The sequence below is a fragment of the Periplaneta americana genome, chromosome 4, assembly GCF_040183065.1.
Source record: "Periplaneta americana isolate PAMFEO1 chromosome 4, P.americana_PAMFEO1_priV1, whole genome shotgun sequence".
NCBI classification, from domain to species: Eukaryota; Metazoa; Arthropoda; class Insecta; order Blattodea; family Blattidae; genus Periplaneta; species Periplaneta americana.
Window position 1 is genome coordinate 70,034,700 of NC_091120.1, and position 23,859 is coordinate 70,058,558.

Genomic DNA, 23,859 nt, shown 5'->3' on the forward strand with positions numbered 1-23,859 from the left:
TTTCATTTATGTTTGTACATATTCTGCACAAATATTTTTGTACAAGAGTGAAAATATTCCACATAAATAAAAAGTGAACTGTTTTTGATTACTTAATTTTCATTTCTTATACATAAATATGCAAATGTTACAGTGTATCAATTTACCAGGAATTCAATGGGGAGTAGAAAATTGTGTTCCTTCTCTAATTTCAAGTAAACTTTAAGAAATTATGGTTATTATATTACTTATTGTGTGCTCATGTGAGAGATATACGGCTCACAAACTCAATTTTTCACTCTAGAGTTGATTCAACTTTTAGAACCCCTTAGGCACGAAAATAAGTAGGTTCGCAACATTCCTTTTCGAATATGATTAAGGAAATTTCTAATTGTTTTTAGGAAATAATGTGATTAATATATGAGATATACAAAATTAAATATCTGGAAGATATAATGTATGTGCTGAATAAAATTTAGCCTAATTTGGTTAAATTTCAATCTGCAGACATCTTAATACCAGTACAGTATATTGTGGATGAGAACATTGACTGAGGCAAGATTTGCGAATGGCAATCTTCTTAGTCCAGGCACTATTCCACTTAATTATCTGTTACTATTACCTTCCTTATAAACGTTGAAATATGGGGCCATCAGAAATAGTAATTATCAGTTATAACCTAATAATGCATAACATTTTTACATAGAAAGGTTAACTGAAATATACTGCGGAAAAGCCATTTGAAACAAATGTTCCATTAGTGGACAGAGCTTTTTGGGAAACATATCACTCCTCATCTAATCAATTCGAAAAAAAAAAGAATGATTCAACAGATTTGGTACATTAAATTTTCAAACAGCTCTAATGATTACCTAGATAAGGACAATTGACACCAGGACCTAACTATACTTAAAAGAAACGATGAGAGACGGGACAGACCTTCCTATTCTTTGAAATCTGGCACCACCACCACCACCACCACCATCACCACCAGCACTATCGCTGCTGCTAATGCTACTGCTCTTTCTGATAGTACTATTATTGCTATCCAACTGCAAAGGTTCATGCTCTCCATCGTCATCGTCATCATAATTCATTAAGAGTGTACAGTAATATAGACCCACCGCCCAATTTACACGATGAATACTTTCTGACATTCTTAGGACAGGTGTTAAATTATGGTTCATTTAACGACGCTCGCAACTGCAAAGGTTATATCAGCTTCGCCGGTGTGCCTGGATTTTGTCTCGCAGGAGTTTTTTTACATACCAGTAAATCTACTGACATGAGCCTTTCGCATTTAAACACACTTAAATGCTATCGGTCTGGGCCGGGGTCGCACCCGCAACCTCGAGCATAGATGCCGACGATGCCGACTGGACAGGTTGTATAACTCTTTTAAATCTCGGAATTAATGGTTAAAAATGGCCGCCACTCATGTTTAGTCCAGTTTTCTGTTGTAAAAATGCTAATTATATTCATGTTATCTCAATCTAAGTTCATATTATTTAAATGTCGAATTTTTTCCTATTAATCTCATTGAACCTCGATCAGAAGTATTCATATATAAAATTTAATCACTTCTCTAGCATAAGGCAAGAATTACAATGCACCCTAACACCCTAACTGTATACAATAACATTATTGAGGTGAATTCTGTCTATTTTGAATGATTCCTATATAAATAGCCTAACAATGTTTAAAGATTGTAGAGTTTATAATCGAAGGAAGTGATGTTATGGATATCAGTAACGAAGAATGTTAGCCTAGATCCGAAATAGGAACGTTACTTTTTATCATTTAAAAATAAGCGTGCATGAAATTGTTGTTAATTTAATGAATTTCGAATTTATAAAATAAAAATTATTGTGTAAGTAATAAGAAATATGTATAGATGAGGGGGCTAGACTTGAAATCTGAGTTGTGAGAGAAGGGAAAGAATAAGCTATCATAAAGTTGGGGTTGAATTTTGCTGGTTAATATTAAGGTGCGTACACACTTAGCGAACGAACAACGAACGAACGACAAACGATTGCATTCGTTGATTGAAATCGGTTCGTGTGTACGTCGCAGCAAAGGCAAACCGATCGTTTGGTTTGCCTTCGGAAGTGATCCGTCGCTTGTCGGTACATCAAAGGAAGTTGGTATTCGTTGTGGACGGGATTTGCCACTAGCTTGTAGTTCGTAGCAGAACGCAGCGCTTAGTTCAATTTCACTAACAGGATGTCGAAACTGGAGTGGACGGAAGACGCTGTTATAAATCTTATTAATGCATATAGGGAGCAGGAAACTTCATGGAATCCCAAGTATCCTACTTACCACAATAAAATAAGAAAACATGATGTTTGGGAACCTATTGGAAAGATGTTTAGCTGCAAGATAGGCGAGTCAAACACGTGCAAAATTTGAAAATTATTTTTGTTTATTTATTTTCAGTGGATATGTTTTTTGTTTATTGTAGGGAGCAGAAGTCAAAAAGAAAATTGAAAATTGAATCCCTACTGACATCATTCTGGAGTGAAAGACAGAATTCCATAAAAAGTTCTGGAATGGGGAGTGATGAAGTGTACGAGTCAACTTGGTTCGCGTATAAACATATGTCGTTCCTTTTGGACAAATTCACGCCCAGGAAAAACAAAGTTCCAACCTTGTGCACACAAAATAAATTATTGGCATTGAAAAGTGTATTTTCGTAAGCATGATGCGCATACGACAAACACAGACAAATCTCTCTTTTTAATATTTTAAGATAATTATTGTCAGTGAGGTATCCGTGTACTGAAACTTTCCCCTGGGGCTTATTTCACAAAAGTAATAATTTAATACCATTACTAAAAAGGTAATAACATTAAGTAATATTATTACTGTTCTGTTTCATAAAAGTAATATTTAATAATATTATTTATTACTGTAAACGCTCATATTATTACTAAAATAAATAATAATATTACTAAAGTGTTTCATAAAGCAGCAAAGATAATTCAATTTATTAATAATATTAACGTTAGTTCCATGACTGTATTTTAAGTAATAGTTTAATAATTTGTAAAAAGTAAATGCCAATGTAGGGTTAGATTTTGAAGATAAAACCATGAAACCATTTGGAATGGATAATTCTGACTCAAATAGTGACGAAGAGGGAGTGTTTGTCCGACGTCCAAGAAATTTTAGACAACGAATATCCTACAACCATATGCAAGAAAGTTACGAATATAATGAAATAGTTGACCTTTCAATTCGAGAACTTTTCGCAAAAAACTCTGTTCCTTCAAGTTATTTTCACGTCTTTTCCCCATTTTAAAAAGCATAAGAGACAAAATGAATGACTAACAAAGTCCCTCTCCATACTTACAAATACTTACAAACTGTCATAGGCGCCAATGTAGGTGGACCAGGCTGAAATTGAAAACTATCTTATCTAATTGTAAAAGAGGAACAATTGGAAAGGATGAAACCTAAATTAAATTCAATTACAGTATAGAACTGTTAGAAAGTAATTACTGTATATTTTACATTATTTTATGTTATTTGAATGATTAAACTTAACGTTTTTCCCTCCTTTCTCGTCATTTTTTAAATTATAATAATTGTTCAGAAATATATGCCTATGGGACATCTACATCACAAAATACAGTAATATTAATATTTTCTGTACCTATTGAAATGTTTTTTCAATGTATACTTGTGACAACCTGAATCTATATACTCTTCACTAATTAACATTGTGAAGATCTTGGTGAGCCAAAATCTTTTGCATACATATATCAACAAGTAGATCTATTACAAAATATGTGGACTACTTTAAACCATCCCTATTGAGGGCATAAACTAAAATTAACTTACGAGATTTATAGGTACCGTATCCACAATTCCACATCACAATCTCTAATTAGAACATATGTATTTGCATTTTGCATAGTCAGGTAACTTCTTGAAAATACTACTTACAACATAATCAGCAATAAAAACCCATTAAGACAATTTCAGTATTTTTATTAATTTCGTCATAACATTAATCTTTTACAACATCCACACCTTCAAACTCAAACACTATATTTTCTAGGACCGACTTCACCGCGTAAGTACTTATGTCGTTATTGCATTACTTATTTATTTTTGGTAAAAGAGTAATTTTTATGTGTATTTATTTACGCTTGCACCAATAATTTTTAAGTCTTTTTATATAAGTACTTGCGCAGTATTCCGAATTATAACGGAACTTGAAATATCTTACATAAGACGCTTTGCAGGGTCCACCAACCCTGTCGTTAACACTGTCCTTAAGGCTGGTACAATATTGTCATCGAAAGTTTTCACTGCTTAACATTTTCATATGGTACTTCTTTAGATAACGAGGTCCAAGTTTTACACACGCGTGCGCACACACACGCTTCTGTCACTGATACACTGTTTTTGGAATTGCAAACTTTACAACAGCAGAGACGTGAACAATTAGGAATGATAAATATCTGTTCACAATATTTTAGATTTATCATATTGTTTCTTTTACTCGTAAATCAACTGAATCAAATAACAGAAACAATAACTTCGAGTTGCAGTGATTTACAATCTTATCTGAAATAAATTGTCTCCCAAACCTTCACACATATTACGATTTACTCTGTTGTTGCTATTAAAGATAGTACTTCAAAACTTATTTCATTCAACAACTGTTAACAGAGAGAATAATATAAATAGCTGTAGAGTGCAGACCAACTTGGTTATGTTTGTCAGCCTTAACCTCAAATCATCTGGCTACTGTACGTATTTTATGACTCGTGCAAAACGTTTATGAAACAGAATTTAGTCGGTTAATAAAATTGTTTTCATGACTGCAATACTATTACTTAATATTATTACTGTGTTTATGAAACAGGCCTGCACTTGCTATAATTATATTTTCGTCTGCCTTTATAGCGGATAATCAGCGAATGTGAATGTTTTCTGACAATTTGCTGATGATTTGTACGTCGCTTCAAACAGCGAACGAACAACGAAGTTTTGCTTCATCATTCGTTCGTTGTTCGTTCGCTAAGTGTGTACGCACCTTTATACGAATCTACCGACATGGAATTTCATCTCAGACTAAAACCATTTTTTTTCCTTCATACCCATTGGTGGTATATCCACGACACATGATAAGATTACAGGAGAGGTGTTCCCTCTTCTACTGTACAGTTATCAAAAGAAAAAGTGGCCGCTCTCCTGAAACAAAGTTCCCTTCGGGTATCTTCGCTACAATTCGGAGACAGGCGATGTTACATGTTGTTGGACCACGTTGCCTGATATCTACAGTTATAATTGAAGTATTCTCTCTGTGATTCGATAGCGTAATGGTAGCATTCAGGCCTCTTATTCGTGAGGTCCTGCGTTCGACTACAATCTCGTGCTTTTTGTGTTCTTTTTTGTTCTGTTTTTGAGAGAGACAAACTAAAAATGGCTCCTTTCTCTTTTACGATTATTTTAGTAATTAACGTCAGGTTAATTAATTTATTATGCCATGACTTTATCATTATGATATTGTGGCTGCAAATGGAAACAAAAAAGATTTTATTCTCAATAAAAATATCTTTCGTGGCATAAACAAAACAAGTTTACTGGCGTCGGCCTTAAAACATTCAAACAATTAAGCGTTCAAAAAACAAAACAAAAAGCCACAATTCAATATTTAGTCTATCTTCCTCTTATCTCGATCATCTTGCAGTCGAGTGGGCATGGAATCGACTAATCTTTGCAAATAGCGACTGTTCTTAGACACGGTATTCCAGGCATTCTGAACATACATCCATAAGTGTTCTGTCCATGGGAAGGTCTTTCATTGCAAACCCAGCAATCTCCAATCTTTCCTATTTTCTGCCTTCCTCTTAGTCTCCGCATATGATCCACATATCCTAATGTCGTCTATTATTCTTTTCAACGAGAGATCCAACCAATTCCTTTTTATCTTCCTAATCAGTTTCAGCATCATTCTTTCTTCACTCACTTTTTCAAAAACGATTTTATTTCTTATTCTGTCTGTCCACTTCACACGCACCGTTCTTCTCCACATCCACATTTCAAATGCTTCAATTCGTTTCTCTTCATTTCGTCGTAATGCCCATGTTCCTTCCCCATACAATGCCACACTCCACACAAAACGCTTCACTACTCTCTTCCTTAGTTCTTTTTCCACAGGTCCGCAGAAGATCCTTCTTCTTCTATTAAAAGCTTCCTTTGTTCATGCTTGCAGTTTTTCTTGGGAAGGATACGCCTAAATGCGGTAACATCCCGTTACTTTCCGCACACCACTATATCTTTCGCATCTTATTAAATTTCAGGGGTCCCTAGCGTGGAGATGAGGAGAGTGGATTTGACTAATTGGGCCCTCCGGATTTCACCGAAAGTCACGGCAAGGGTTAAATATTAGTTCTATCAGGATGTTTGACCCGATGAGGGAAGCGGAAATCTCAATTAGCCTTTTCCACCCGCATCCTGGATTAGCTTCTAAGAAACATCAGAAAATCTTAGAGTGTGATTGGGCCAATTTTTCCGAAAATGTTTCCACACTTTTTCCCTCGTAGCTCAGCGTTCGAACGTCGGAATTTGGATGTCAACGTCTCAGGTTCAATTCCTCGTTACTCCTTTTCATTTTATTGTGGTTCAAGACAGTATAATGTAATAATACAAAAAGAAAAACTAATAGCAGTATTATGCAACTGGATTTTTCCGAACCTAATATTAAATTTATGTTATTTATATCGCTAAAGAACGATTACAATATAAAAAACTTGAATATTATTTATACAGTATCACTAAAGAACGATAACAGAATATAAGTGATACATATAGGTTTGTTTAATTAATATAAGATATTATATAATACGTATTTAATTATCTAAGTAAAATAACCTGTTTTACAAAGAAAGGTGGTTATTTGTTGTTATAATAATTACTTACATAAAAACAGATTATTTATATTGCAAAGAACAATAACAATATAAATAACTTGAATATTATTTTATAATGCTAATGAAGGAAAACAGAATATAAATGATAACTTGAATATTATTTAAATCGCTAAAGAACGATAACAATATAAAAAACGTGAATATTATTCATATCGGAATTTCACAGATATATTAAAGATGTATTAAAGAAATTGTAGAAGAATAATAATTAGTAACAGTCTCCTATTAATTCTTCTTGGGGCCAAATTTGTAACTTTTAAAAGTGTGGTTACTATGTTGAAGTGTATGTGTTGTAACGGATGCTTGATTTGTTATGTATGTGAGTCAGTTATGGGGTGCTGGATGTCGTCGCAATGTCGTAATTATAGTTTGATTGTGTTTGTGTGACTATTATGTATTAATTTATGATGTATGGTACGGAAAGCTGCATGTTTGTGTTATAGAAGTGTTACATATGTGTGTTGTTAATGTTTTTGTATGTTTCAAATTGATACCTGATATTTGATTTGCAATCGCAATGCCTAATTTACGGATTGTTTATGTTTTGTTTACATCGCGTAAGCTAATTTAATTTTCTTTTTTATTTCTCTTTATGCTTATCTTTTTTTGTGTATAAAACTATATTTCTAACATACATTTGTAAAATAGAGCTAACCCCCATTGGAGATACAATAATAATTATTATTCATATAGTTATAAAACGATAGCAGAATACAAATGATGACTTGAATTTTATTCATATCTCTAAACAACGATAACAAAATATAAATAACGTGATATCCATAAAGAACGATAACTGAATATAAATGATAATTTGAATATCATTTAGTCTACATCGCTAAAGAACGATTAAAAAATAAAATGAAAACTTTAAGAAGGCCCGAACCCACAACCTTTGAATCATTAAACAAGCACTCTACCACTGGTCTACGAGGCGCAGATATGGAACACTTTCATAGTTCCGGAACTGCTTGTACAAGCACATGGATCGTGTAACATCCCCGCGACCCGAAGTGGACTTCGAAAATATTCGCTGTTCACGAGTGCGGCCACTTTTTTTTTGACAACTGTACATTACGGAATAATTAATACATAATATGTGCTGCGTGTATATTTGTAAAGTTATTTCATCTGTCACTTTCATTTGGTGACGAAGTAGCTAACGCAAAGAAAATCAGATATCAGGCCCCTGTGTGTGGTGTAGAAGGAAATAAATGTTTAATCTGTATTCCTACCATCGAATTCAGTTACAATTTCTTTCCACGTCCTTTTTTAGATTTGGAAGTATCTGTATTTTAACAGAACTATATATAAACAACTGTTATTGTTTATAATTTATAAATAGACATGTATGGAATTGTTAATAATATAACGAATTTCGCATTAATGAAAAAAATAAATGAGTAAGTAATCAAATATGGGTACATTACGGAATAAATAATATTTAATATGTGCCGCGTGTAGGTCTATATTTGTAAAATTATTCCATCTCCCACTTTCATTCGGTTATAAAATAATGCAAGTAAAATAGACGTCATTCCCGTGTGTGGTGTGGGAGGATATTAAGGTTCATTTTTATTACTCGTACATTCCCAGCAATGAATTCAGTTACAATTTCTTGCCACGTTTTTTCTTAAGATTTGAAAGTAACTGAATCGGTCTTGTTTTTCTGTAATGTTTATACATTTTAAATAGAAGTATAGCTAACAGTTCGCACTTTTCTTTTTTGCGAGAAATTTGCGCATCGATGTTTCTAGTTACATTCCCATCCATAATTTACTTGTCTCTAGCAGCCACTACACCAACCATGGGGAAAAATGGCTCCGAAGGGCCACTGCACTCAAAGCCTTACCTCCTCCGCCTGGTGCTTCTCTAGACACGCTTCATTCAGTGGCGGGTATGGCTTCGATCTCGGGACGTCAGTTTCAGGAAGAGTGGCAGAAAGAATTTTTTTGTTACTTAAAAAAGAAGAAAGTCTGTTGCTTGATATGTAGGTTTAAAATTGCGCATATAAAACTCTTCAATATTAAACGTCACTTTGGTCTGAAGCATAAAGCGGACTTCGGTGGTCTTACAAGTATTTATTTACAATTTTAAAAGCTATTTTCGTGATATTTGTAAAAAGATACAAAACAAAATATGTTTGATATTTTCAGGATTTAGATACTTATTATTTTATTAAGTATCTGGAACTGAACTTATTTAAAACTTTGAGTGCATATTAGGCCTACTTGATGCGTTCTCTTTCCAAGAAAGATTTTCAGAAGTAACTGCAATGGACATGGAGGTGTGTCTGTTCAATAATCCATTTGTATTTGATGTTACCCAAGCATTAGAGCCACTACAGAGATGCAAAAGCGTACGCTACTAAAGTGTTAAGAAACACATGAATTAGATCTCTTTAAATACCTACCAGAGGAGCAATTCCATAATCTGCGCACATTTGCAATGCGTATGGTATCTATGTTTGGCTCAACTTACTGTTGTGAGCTGTTTTTCTTATCAAAATGAATATGACCAAATGTGTCTCCAGGTCTAGGATCACAGACATGCATTTAGTTTCAGTATTACGGTTGGGTTGTTCTATTTTAGAGAAAAATTTATCCTTTTTAGTTAAGAACAAGAAATTTCGAGGGCAAACAATAATAAAAAAAAATGAAAACCAGCAGTATAAGCCTACAGTAGTATTTCGTTTCATTCATATCTCATACATTTTGTTTAATATGTTTTAAAGTTAAATGACAGTGGAGCTTTGTTTTACTTTCTCTAGTATTTATAAAAAGAAACAATTGATTTTGTTGATCATTATATTGTGTTTGATATATTTTCAAGTTAAATGACAATGGAGCTTAGTTACTTTATTGGTTTTAAAAAGAAACAATTTATTATGTTGAGCATTGTATCTCTCAATATATTGTGCAGTTAAATGACAATGGAGCTTTGCTTTTTTCTTTAATGTCTTTAAAAAAGAAAAACTTTATTATGTCGATGACAAGGCAGTTCAAGAATTTTTTATGCACATGATAAAGGAATGGTTATACAATTGAAAAATATATAATTTGCCTAATGACAGTAGGTGGCAGTCATAATTATTGTATGATACGTGTACTTCCGATAAATAAAATACTGTAAAAATTTTGAAACAAGAAATAAGAGCGGAGAAATTACCTATGCGTAAGGTGTGTCGAATCCACCACTGCACTTGACTTAGCAAAACAACTGCTTTACCCCTCGCCTGTCAATCAAACGAATGTGGAGTGAGTAGGAGCGTTCCCTCCCTACTTTGTTTATAGTCCCCATAGCTGCACTACACTATCACTGTCTGTTGAATTACATTGTTCTGTATAATCCAACGGGCAATATATTTTCGTAATTCATTTGCTTGGCTGTGTTGCAACTCAGATCACATTTGAACTAGATTAATGTAAACAGAGTTCAGTCTTGTACAACGCGATCAAGTCGTACTCTCAGTTCATTTTCGGAACTTTGTTCTAAACTAATCTTCAGTCATCTTTCTGTATACAACCGGCACTAAGTGGTTTTATGCTTCCCAACACTAGCGACATCTACGTAGCTCTCGTAGAGTTGGCACGGTCGGACAGATAGCGGCAAGTTAAGGGCCCTGCCATTGCACAAAAAAATTATTCCACAATTTTTTTAAAATAATGTAACATTTTAAAAATAAATATTAAGTAATACAGAAGTTGTGCATATTAATTATTATTCTTCATTGAAATTAATTGATGTGACATGTCACAGTAATACACAATTATTGAAGGAAAGAAGAAAACACTTTTTTATACTTGAATATATTGAGATTTTGTCTTCTTAGCACCAAACTAATTCAACTAATCATCGTATATGATCTGTACATTTCTACTAAGACAGCAGATGGTATGTCGAGAAGATGTAAGGAATTATAAAACAAAGAGCACTGTGGGATTAGATCTGCTACTGAGAAATGTGTAAACTGTGTTTCTGTTTATTTAGAAGTCTAATTTCGTTACTGAGAATATTAGCTACTGAGTATTTATATTCCAATAAAAGCATGTGTAAATCACAATATAATTTAAGTTGTCCGTTTGTAATAAGTGTCCGCTATTGCAAAGTATCCGTTAAGGATTTTTTTCCTGTATACCTAATTTTCATCAGTACTATCCTCGGAGTTATGACTGGTAGATATATAAATATGATTTTGGGAATAAATGAATAATTTCTACTAATAATTGCAGGCTTATGGTGTACTTCTAAATACAAGTGCTTTATTAATTAAGTATATTGCTGTAAGATAATTCAGCGTCGAAATTCAACGTGTCTAATAAATGACGAATTATGACGGCAGTCCTCTTTAGAGACAAAGTTCTTTAACGTTTTGGATATCAATCATAAGGGGCTTTCATCCCTGATAACTAACGATAAATTTATTGTTCTTAAAAAACCATCGCCTTCGGTCGGATCTAAACTCGCGAACCAAGGGTTTACATGGCTACTACTAGAGAGCAAACATCGAGGACAACAGCCTTTATCAAGACACGTCGCTGCAGTCCCATAGCCAAATTGAAGCGGTGAGACCTATAACCATTCAAGTGAATTTCTGGCCATTCATTTTTTTTTAATTACATTTTGGATATTTCCACAAGTGTTACGACTAGTATAGGTATAGGCTAGTACTTTGTCTTGATCTCGAAAACAACCAGAAATATTACGTGCAGGAAATAATAAATAAATAAAATATATATATATATTTTTTTTTTTTTTTCATTTTCTCGATATCTGTGTAAATCGACTTGAATAGTTATCGATCTCACCGCTTCAATTGTTAAACCACTACAGAAAAAAGGAAAAGTATCAGCTTCTACCTGTTTATCCGGATACGTCAATGCTACGATTTCAATGCGATGTGTTCTGCTCCGGAGAAGATTATGTTTACTAAGACTAGAAAGCACAGGAATACTAGACGGAAGAGAGGAGACAGCAGTATATAAACCGCTTACTGCATCAAAGCAGACAGAAGCATCTCTGTGCCTCACCCACAACTACACACGGCGCCATGAAGCTTCTCGTAAGTAAAAATATTATATTTTAATTTACAGATTAAGGAGAGGAACATTTATAATGAAATAAAAACTGCTTATACAAAAAAAAAAATTGTGCCGTAATTCAAGTTACAAAACAAACAAGTCATAAAATAACCACAAATAAAAATGTGGTGAATTAATTTCAAAATGCTCATACTTCATTTTCATACTGTCTGTTTACAATTTATCTATTTATTTATTTATTTATTTATTTATTTATTTATTTATTTAATTTGAACATTCGACAACCAAGATCAAGATCTATATTCTGGAAATATTAATTTTTACAGCAAATCATGTTCATTTTTCAATAGATGTTAGATCATATAACAAAAACCTATGCCTTCACATTTTAATAAATCTTTGTAAATATATCTCTACAGATTTGCACCATACTTTTGGCTACAGCGTCCTTAGTTCTGGCTGAAGACCAGAAGAAGGACAAAAAGACAGACAAGAGAGGAATCCATGACCTGGGTTATGGGGGAGGAGACTTCGGACATGGAGGAAGTCTGTCATTTGGAGGTCACGGAGGTGGACTGTCAGGTGGTCACGAAGGTGGTTTGTCCTTAGGAGGTCACGGAGGTGGGTTATCACTTGGAGGTCATGGTGGAGGTATCTCTCTGGGAGGAGGTCACTCTTTTGGCGGCAGTGGTCTTGGAGGAGGTCACTCTTTTGGCGGCAGTGGCCTTGGAGGAGGTCACTCTTTTGGCGGCAGTGGCCTTGGAGGACGTCACTCTTTCGGCGGTAGTGGTCTTGGAGGCGGTGAATCTCATGTGAAGGCCATCACCATCACCAAAGAAGTTAAAGTGCCTGTCCCTTATCCGTATCCTGTCCATGTTGAGAAGAAAGTCCCGGTCCCTGTAAAAGTCCCTGTTCCAGTTCACGTTGAGAAACCATATCCAGTCCCTGTACCTGAGCCCTACCCCGTATATGTAGAGAAGAAGATACCTTACCCTGTAGAAAAGACAGTCCCCTACCCCGTTAAAGTTCCAGTCAAGGTCCCCGTTCCTGTACCTCACCCTGTCCACGTACCTAAGCCCTACCCAGTGAAGGTCCCTGTACCCCACCCTTACCCCGTGAAGGTACCAGTGGTGGTAGAGAAGAAGGTACCAGTGTTCATCAAAGGACATGACGGAGGCCTCGATGGAGGTCTGGGGGGACATGGATTTGGCGGTCATGGAGGATTTGATTTTGGCGGTCACCATTAAGCCTGTAATAGCCTAACACCCATATTTTCCACTCATCTTAATTCACAAGAAAACTTGTACATTCATTTCTATAAATTTCACAATCAATTTCAAAGGTCTTGAATCATCTTACAATATGAGAATGACAATATATCATTATAAACACATCGTGTGAAGAAAGTACTTGTCTTTAAAAATGAAAGCGTATTAAGAATATGCTTACAACTCTGTTAACGTTATGTATAAGTGATTGTATCTTTTATTATTTGTTTGATTTTGAATATATTAATAATTATGCTTTGTACATATTCCGCACAAATATTTTTTTACATGTATGAAAATATTCTACATAAATAAAAAGTAAATTGTTGTGAATATTTAATTTGTGATTGATTTTTACATCAATGTACAAATCATACAGTGCATCAATTTACGAGGAATTCAATGGGGAGATTAAAATTAGTCTCTTCTCTAATTTAAAGTAAACTTTAAGAAATTATGGCCAAGGTTTTACTTATTGTGTGCTCATCTGAGGAATATACGGGTCAAGATTTCAATTTTTTATTTCAAGAGTTCATTCAATGTTAGAACCCTGCATGCACTAAAAAAAAAGTAGAGAAGCAACATTCATTTCGAATATGATGAAGTAAATCTATATATATCTATAAATTTTTAAAAATAATGTGATTAATTTAAAAAAAAAAACATAAAATTAAATATCCGGCACATATAAGGCATGTAGTGAATAAAATTTGACCTAATTTTGAGTTAAATATCAATCAGCTCACGTTTTAATACCTGTACAGTATATTGTGGATGAGACAAGAATTGCGAATGACAATCTTCCTAGTCCAGGCACTATTCCACTTTATTCTCTGTTATTATTTTGTTTTCTTATAAACGTTGAAATATGTGGGCATCAGAAATAGTAGTTTTCAGATATAGCCTAATAATGCATAATATTTTTACATAGTATGTTTAACTAAAATATACTGGGGAAAAACCATGTGTAAGAAATGTTCCGTCAGTGAGCAGAGCGGTTTGGAAAACATCACTCCTCAACAAATCTATTAGAATAAAAAATGACTCAACAGACAGGGTACATACAATTTCCAAACATTCCTAATAAATAAGTAGATAAGGACAATTGACACCAGTACCTAACTATATTTAAACGAAACGATGAGAGACGAGACAGACCTTCCTAATCTTTGAAGTATAACACCACCACCACCATCACCACAATCACCAGCACCACCATCGCTGCAGCTGATGCTACTGCTCTTTCTGATAGTACTATTATTGTTATCCAACTGCAAATGTTCAACTCTCCATCGTCATCGTCATCATAATTCATTAAGAGTGTACAGTAATATAGACCAACCGCCCAAGTTACGCGCTGTATAGTTTCTGACATTCTTATGACAGGTGTTAAAATATGGTTCATTTAACGACGCTCGCAACTGCAGAGTTTATAACAACGTCGCCGGTGTGCCTGAATTTTGTCTCGCAGGAGTTTTTTTTACATACCAGTAAATCTACTGACATGAGCCTGTCGCATTTAAACCCACTTAAATGCCATCGATCTCGGCCGGGGTCGAACCCGCAACCTGGAACATAGAAAGCCAGCGCTATACTAACTACGCTATCGAGGCCGACTGGACTGGTTTTATATATGTTTTGAGCCGCGAGGTTAATGGTTAAAAATGCCCGACAGTCAAGTTGAATCCTGTTTTCTGTTGCATAAACACTAATCTATGATAATGATATCTCAATCTGAGTGCATATTATTTAAATCTCCAATGTTTTCCTATTAATCTCCTCGAACCTGGGTCAGAAGTATTCATGTTAAATATTTAATCAGTTCCCAAGCATAAGGCAATAATTTCAATGCACCCTAACTGTATACAATGACAATATTGAGGTGAATTCTGTCAATTTTGAATGATTCCTATTTAAATAACAATGTTTAAACGTTGTAGAGTTTATAATTTAAAGAGGTGAGTTTATGGGTATCAGGAACGATGAATGTTAGCCTACATCCCAAACACAACCGTTATTTGTTATCATTAAAAAATAAATATTCAAGAAATTGCTGTTAATTTGATGTATTTCGAATTTATGGAATAAAAATTAATGTGTAAGTAATAAGAAATGTGTATAGATGAGGAGGCGAGACTTGAAATTTCAGTTATGCGAGAAGGGAAAGTATAAGCTATCAAAAAGAGGGTTTGATTTTTGCTGGTTAATATTAGCCTATACGAATCTACCGACATGGAAGTTGAGCTCAAACTAAAACCTATTTTTATCCTTAATGCCCATTGGTGATATAGCCAAGACACATGATAAGTTTACAGGAGACGTGTTGCCTCCTCTGCTGTACATTACGGAATAAGTAATACGTAATGTATGCTGCGTGTATATTTGTAAACTTATTTCATCTCTTACTTTCATTTTGCCATTTAGTACCTAACGCAAAGAAAATCAGGTATCAGTCCCCTGTGTGTAGTGTGGAAGTATATAAAAGTTTAAACTATATTCCTACCACGGAATTTAGTTACAATTTCTTTTCACGTCATTTCTTTACATTTGGATGTATCTGTATTTCAACAGAACTATATAATATTGCTAATCATTTATAAATAGACATCTATGGAATTGTTAATAATGTAACGAAATTCACATTTATGAAAAAAAGAAACGACTAAGTAATAAAAAATATGTACATTATTATTGTTATCCAAATATTGAAACCCTATTTTATCTTTGGTATATTAGGGTTGTAGTTTGTTACATGTGAAATACATTATGTAGTGATAATACACAATTTTAAAGAATTAATAGTAGGTGTGAATCATAGTTACAATATAAATACACTAATTAAGAGACAGTAAACAATACTAAATACGTTATGCAATAATTACTTTCAGTTAAAACAAAATGAAATAAAATTAGAAATTATAATCGAAGGTGTAGAGAAATTGCAAAATTATTACATTAATTTGTGATTTTATACATAATTTTAATATGCATATTAAGGAATAATTAATATTTAATATGTGCCGCGTGTAGGTCTATATAAATAAAGTTATTCCATCTCTCACGTTCATTCGGTTATGAAATAAAGCAAGTAAACTAGACGTCATTCCTGCTTGTGGTGTGGGAGGATATTAAAGTTTCATTTTTATTAATCGTATATTCCTAGCATTGAATTCAGTTACAATTTCTTTCTACGTTTTTTCTTTAGATTTGAAAGTAACTGAAGTGGCCTTGTTTTTTTGTAATGTTTAAAGAGACGTGTATCTAACAGTTCGCCCTTTTCTTTTTGCGAGAAATTTGCGCATCGATGTTTCTTAGTTACATTCCCATGCATAATTTACTTGCAGCCACTACACTATTACTGTCTGTTGAATTACATTGTTCCGTATAATCCAACGGGCAAACTATTTTCGTAATTCGTTTGCTTGGCTGTGTTGCAAATCAGATCAGATTTGAACTAGATTAATGTAAACAGAGTTCAGTGTTGTACAACGCGATCAACTCGTATTCTCAGTTCAATTTCGGACCTTTGTTCCAAATGAATCTTCAGTCATCTTTCTGTATACAACCGGCACTAAGTGGTTTTATGCTTCCCAGCAGTAGCGACATCTATTTATCACTCTCGTAGAGTTGGCACGGTCGGATAGATAGAGCCAAGTTAAGGGCCCTGCCGTTACACGAAAAAAATTATTCCACAATTATTTTAAGATAATGTAATATTTTAAAGATAAATATTAGGCCTAAGTAATACAGAGCTTGTGCATATTAAAGATTATTCTTCATTGAAATTAAAGTGATGACACATGTCACAGTAATCCACTATTAACGAAGAAAGGAAGAAAACACTTTTTTATACTTAAATATGGTGAGATTCTTTCTTCTTAGCACCAAACTAATTCAACCGATCATCGTATATGATATTCCCCAAGGCTTAATCTCAGTTCATTTTCGGAACTTGGCTCTAAATTAATCTCCAGTCATGTTTTTATAATGTACAAGCGGTTCTAACAGGTTTACGCTTCCCAGCACTAGCGACATCTATGAAACACTCCCATAAGTTCGGATTCTCGGGCAGATAACGGCAAGTTAAGGGCCATTGCACAAAAAGTTATTTTATTATAAAATAATGTAATATTTTAAAGATAATATATCAAGTAACACATAGCTTGTGCACAATAAGGATTATTCTTCAGTGAAATTAAGAGATGTGACATGAAGAAGAAAGGAAGAAAACACACTTTTCCACACTTAAATATGCTGAGATTTTGTCTTCTTAGCACCAATTGCACTAATCATCATATATGATCTACTCCAATCGATAAGTTCTGTACATTTCTACAAGACAGCAGTTAGTATTTCGAGAAGATGTAAGGAATTATAAAACAAAGAGCACTGTGATATTAGATCTGCTACTGAGAAAATGTAAATTGTTTTCCTTTTTATTTAGAAGTTGTCTTTCGTTACTGAGAATGTTATCTAATGAGTATTTATTTTCCAATAAAAGCATTTGTAAATTACTATATAATTTATGTTGTCCGCTACTGCAAAGTACCCGTTACGAATTGTTTCGCTGCATACCTAATTTTCATTACTACTCTCCTCGGCGTTGTAATGACTGGTAGATATATAAAGATGCATTTGGAATAAATGAATAACTTCTACTAATAATTACATGCTTATGATGTATTTCATAGTAAAAGTGCTTTATTAATTAATTATATTACTGTAAGATAATTCAGCATCGAAATTCAACGTGACTAATAAATGACAAATTTTGACGGCAGTCCTCTATCAGAGACAAGGTTCTTTAACATTTTGCATATCAACCATAACGGACTTTCTTTCTGATAACTAACGATAATTTTATTGTCCTTAAAAAACCATTGCCTTCGGTCGGGTCTAAATTCGCGAACCAAGGGCTTCTATGGCTACCACTAGCCCTTCGTTACTCGCGTTAAATTTGGTAACACCAGTACTCACCTAGATTACAATGGTAATCCACATTTGTTTTTGTTTACAGACATGGTTTAAACATTGCGATTAGATTTAAATGTTAAGAAATAATATTCTTTTCAGTTATAACAGCAATGAGAATGGTTATTTTACGCATTACGGAACGTATTAAATATAAATAATAATAATTAAATATATAATATACAAATTGCAGTCAAGTGACATGTTTTCATAATGTTTCCACACTGGACTTGTCTTTGAGTCATAATTTATTGTTGCACAATAGTTCTGTTATGAGTTAGTTCAATATCATCATAATTATGTAGGAATCTAGCATTGTTGCTCACTCACTGTTTGAAGATCACCTGAACTCTTGATGTAATCTATCCCGCAGGAAACGCAAGTTCACTACTGCTGACCTTTGTTACGTTATATTTGATAATTAAATACCTCACTCAGTGGTGTAGCAATGAAAAAATTCAAGGATGTAACAATCATTCCCACTTTACTTACAATATTTTACAGATGTTTTTGTGTATTGTAAGAAGGATATTGATGCACTTTCATTTCTATTTTTACAGTTCAGACTTTACGCACATGATAGCCTAATATATATCTGATTCAATTATCTAAGTAGGCCTAGGCATTTCTTCTATACAGTTCAAATAAATTACATCTGAATGAGTAGGACAAATTCTCTTCAAGCACTGGGAACAAGATTGACTTGTGCTCTTGTTTCTTGTTCTACCACACATGTAGCACCTGCCAATACCTTCTGGCTGTGTTGTTTCATGCCTAACAGTTGCTCTCCTCTTCTCTTTATTTCTATTGGAATTGTCTGTAGGGGATTATACACTCGGAAATTAGAGACTTCATTAGGTCCACAGCAAGGGTTTTTAGGAAGATTTTCCGTAGAACTTTTTTGATCTGCAGAATAAACAACAAGAGCATTGACACCTGCTATGTTTAGTAAGTCAAAGAAAATAGTGGCCAGTGTCGTGAATTTCTGCTTACATCATAGGCTGAGCATAACTGTTTCAGGACATCCACAGCACATTTAGTTCTATTATAGAATGATATAATGTCAGATTTCTGGCTTCCTCCCTTTTCCTCATCCATTGTCTTATCATAATGCATGGTTGATAATGCTAACACTGTTTTGTTTTTCTTTGGTACATACGAAATAATTGTGCAGCTTTCATTGAATCCAAACAATGTACTGTTAACTTGCCTGTCTTGAGTAGTTGTGAAATGAGGAGGGATTTCTCTTTTATTTTTGTTTGTTTGTTTTTTTTTCAAGTTTCCTACAAGTGTAATTTTGTCATTTTCTAGAAGATCTAAACACAGAGGTATGCTCGTGAACCAATTATCGGTGGTCACATTTCTTCCTGTTCCTTTGATGGGATGAACCAGCCTCTTCATCACTGCATGTGCACTGTTACTTTGGTGAAATGGACCATCTGGTTGAATACTAGCATACATTTCTAAGTTATGAGTGTAATACGTATGTTTTCACATCCACCATACCAAAAATTTTGATCCCATATTTTGCTGGTTTAGTACGTACGTACACTTTCATGGGACATCGTCCTCTGAAAGCAACCAACTGCTCGTCTATAGTTACATATTCGCTTGGAATGTTGCACCTTTGTGACTTCTGAACAAATAACTCGAACACTTCACATATAGCAGCCAGTTTATCAATTACTTTCCTTTCCTGCTTGTCATATATGTTATCAAAGCGTAGACATCGTAACAAAAATTAGAATCTATTGTAGGTCAGTCAGGTAAATTGGCTCTATTCCTGTGTCATTTTTATCCCATAGTTCTCTTACGTTCAATCTTTGCGATTTCAAGGCGCTAGTAAAATACAAAATACCCAAGAATGCAAGAATTTCAACGTCATTTGTTAATTTGCAATCCCTGTCACGTCCGTAATTACGCTTCATTTTTTCAACATAAATATTAGTGCGCCTTACAATAATTGCATTGAGTATTGTCTGATCAATAAAGCAGTCAAAACTCTCTCTGTGTCCGCGCATTTTTTGCAGCTCTTTTAGGGCCCAGTAAATGAATCATTATCCTATATTTTGTGGTCGTCTTCTCCCACATTGAGCTACTGGCACTTCCCGCCAAATCGTCGTCTTATTTCTACCCGTATAGCAGTTTCCATCATTTATAGATATTAGTCTTTGATCATCATCATCATCATTGTCTGATTCTGAATTAGAATCTTGAACTTCATTCAAAAGAACTTTCCTGTTGCTTTCATCATCACTTTCATTTTCAATGCCATAATCCATATCTTCATCCAGCCATTTGCAAATGTTGTTTGTAGTTTCCGTACCCATTGGAGCCAACTACAAAGAGGATGGAACGATGTCACACATTTTTTCATAAAGTTACTGCATTGCATCACTCATAACTATATAAAAACAATTTAGCTTATCTCATGACGTCAGTACTCGCGTGGATTACAATGGTAATCCACTCGGAAAAATTGTCTATCACTTGATAAAACTCCGTATAACTTTGCAAAGAGTTGCGACAAATACGTCTAAACACCAGTAATGCCTCACTAAGATTGTGACGAGAAATTGCATTGACGCTCAGCTACGCAGTTCTGCAGGCGGTGACGTATTACAGGATAAAATATCAATGGATTACTATTGTAATCCACACGAGTACTGAAGGGATAGAGACTAAACAACAAGGACAACAGTGTTTACGAAGACAAGTCACTGCATTCCCCCCTCTCATAGCCAAATTGAAGCGGTCATATCTATAATCAATTAAGTCCATTTCTGGCCATTCATTTTTTTGCAAATTTGAAATTACATTTAGAAATTTTCACAAATGTTACGACTTTAACAGTTGGTATACTACTTTGTCTTGATTTCGAAAACAACCAGAAATATTATGTGCAGGAAATAATAAATAGGCAAAAAATATAAAAATTGTTTTTAACATTTTTCTCGATACTTGTGTAAATGGACTTGAATAGTTATTCATCTCACCGCTTCAATTGTTAAACCACTACAGAAGGAAGGAAAGGTATCTGCTTCAATCAGTTTATCAGGATACGTCAATCCTACGATTTCAATGCGATATGTTCTGCTCCAGAGAAGATTATGTTTACCAAGACTAGAAAGCACAGGAATGCTAGATGGAAGAGAGGAGATAGCAGTATATAAACCGCTTACTGCATCCTAGCAGACAGAAGCATCTCTGTGCCTCACCCACTAGTATACACGGCGCCATGAAGCTTCTCGTAAGTATATGTCTCGCAACCACGGATTACCGACGGAAGGAATGCGAATCAAACACTGCGATAAGGAAAAGCGGGCGAGAGGAAAGGTCACGAGATAACTTGAATGATATTCGAAAGTACGGTCGGAAGAGAAATGACATCGATAGAATCATTCTTGCGTTGGGATAATTACATTACGACTTTAGTTCGTTCAATTGCCTCTGAATACGTGTCTTGTATCGCACGGTATTATTATTTCATTCGTAAACGTATGTTACGCGTTTAATTAGCTTCGAATTCGTCTCTTGCTACGTCCTTTATTTCCACAACGATGTCCTCATTTGTTCATCTTCTTGGAAGATACAGTACTTCTATCGGCTCGCACCTCTCCCCTCTCGGCGTGCCTACATACACACGTCAAAACAGACAGCAGCGCCAACATTAGTTTTCAGTATTCGTTTCTTGCGCGAGCTATACAATTATTATATTTTAATTTACAGATTCAGGAGAGGAACATTTATAATGAAATAAAAACAGCTTATACAATAAATTTTTCCGTAATTCAAGTGACAAAAAAGTCACATCAAATAATCACAAATAAAAATTTGGTAAATTAATTTTAAAATGCTCACAGTTCCTTTTGATACTGTCTGATTACTGTATATTAATATTGTTATTGTATTTATTTATTAATTTACTTACTTACTCATTTATTGATTTATTTATTTATTTATTTATTTATTTTATTTGAACATTCGAGTAGTACCAAGTTCAAGATCTATATTCTGACAACATTAATATTTACAGCAAATCATGTTCATTTTTCAATACATGTTACATAATAAGAAAAAACCTACTTGCTCATATTTTAATATATCTTTGTAAATTTGTCTCTACAGATTTACACCATACTTTTGGCCACAGCGTCCTTAGTTCTGGCTGAAGACCAGAAGAAGGACAAAAAGACAGACAAGAGAGGACTCCATGACCTAGGTTATGGGGGAGGAGACTTCGGACATGGAGGAAGTCTGTCATTTGGAGGTCACGGAGGTGGCCTGTCAGGTGGTCACGACGGTGGTTTGTCCTTAGGAGGTCACGGAGGCGGGGTATCACTTGGAGGTCATGGTGGAGGTATCTCTCTTGGAGGAGGTCACTCTTTCGGCGGCAGTGGTCTTGGAGGAGGTCACTCTTTCGGCGGCAGTGGTCTTGGAGGAGGTCATTCTTTCGGCGGCAGTGGCCTTGGAGGAGGTCACTCTTTCGGCGGCAGCAGCCTTGGAGGAGGTCACTCTTTCGGCGGCAGTGGCCTTGGAGGAGGTCACTCTTTCGGCGGCAGCGGCCTTGGAGGAGGTCACTCTTTTGGCGGCAGTGACCTTGCAGGAGGTCACTCTTTCGGTGGTAGTGGTCTTGGAGGCGGAGAGTCTCATGTGAAGGCCATCACCATCACCAAAGAAGTTAAAGTGCCTGTCCCTCATCCTTATCCTGTCCATGTTGAGAAGAAAGTCCCTGTCCCTGTAAAGGTTCCTGTTCCAGTTCACGTTGATAAACCATATCCAGTCCCTGTACCTAAGCCCTACCCCGTGTATGTGGAGAAGAAGGTACCTTACCCTGTAGAAAAGACAGTCCCCTACCCCGTTAAAGTTCCAGTCAAGGTCCCCGTTCCTGTACCCCACCCTGTCCATGTACCCAAGCCCTACCCAGTGAAGGTCCCTGTACCCCACCCTTACCCCGTGAAGGTACCAGTGGTGGTAGAGAAGAAGATACCAGTGTTCATCAAGGGACATGACGGAGGTCTCGGTGGAGGTCTGGGAGGACATGGATTTGGCGGTCATGGAGGATTTGATTTTGGCGGTCACCATTAAGTTTGTAGTAGCCTAACACGCATATTTTCCACGCATCCTAATTCACAAGACAAATTGTACATTGATTTTTATAAAGTTTACAATCAATTTCAAAGCTCTTGAATCATCTTACAATATGAGAATGATAATATATCAATATAAACACATCCTGTAAAGAAAGTACTTGACTGTAAAAATGAAAGCGTATTAAAAATATGCTTACAACTCTGTTAATATTATGTATAATTGATTGCATTTTTTATAATTTGTTTTATTTGAAGATATTTATAATTATACTTTGTACATATTTTGCACAAACATGTATGAATGCATTCTACATAAATAAAAAGTGAATTGTTTGTGAATATTTAATTTCTGGTTGATTTTTACATTAATATACAAATCATGCAGTTCAGCAACTTACCAGGAATTCAATGGGGAGATTAAAATTGTGTCTCTTCTCTAATTTAAATTAAACTTTAAGAAAATATGGTTAAGATTTCACTTATTGTGTGCTCATGTGAGGGATATGCGGTTCACCATTTCAATTCTTCATTCAAGAGTTCACTCAATGTTAGAACCCTT

At 34.7% G+C, this 23,859-nt stretch overlaps 2 protein-coding genes across 2 annotated transcripts in view; both read left to right on the forward strand.

Annotated features, from left to right (window-relative positions):
* The window catches only part of LOC138698921 (uncharacterized), a 42,799-nt gene extending 19,216 nt beyond the window's left edge, over window positions 1-23,583 (forward strand). Inside the window, exons 7-9 of the mRNA XM_069825117.1 lie at window positions 15,528-15,573; window positions 21,403-21,457; window positions 22,336-23,583. Of these exons, the coding sequence (XP_069681218.1) occupies window positions 15,528-15,573; window positions 21,403-21,457; window positions 22,336-23,295 (1,061 nt within the window). The 3' untranslated portion in view covers window positions 23,296-23,583. The remainder of the gene's footprint in view (window positions 1-15,527; window positions 15,574-21,402; window positions 21,458-22,335) is intronic.
* Window positions 11,953-13,502, forward strand: LOC138697880 (uncharacterized). The gene is made up of 2 exons (XM_069823465.1): window positions 11,953-11,988; window positions 12,388-13,502. The coding sequence occupies exons 1-2, from the start codon at window positions 11,977-11,979 to the stop codon at window positions 13,213-13,215; spliced, it is 840 nt and encodes a 279-aa protein (XP_069679566.1). The 5' UTR covers window positions 11,953-11,976; the 3' UTR covers window positions 13,216-13,502.
* Window positions 23,584-23,859: the final 276 nt, after the last annotated feature.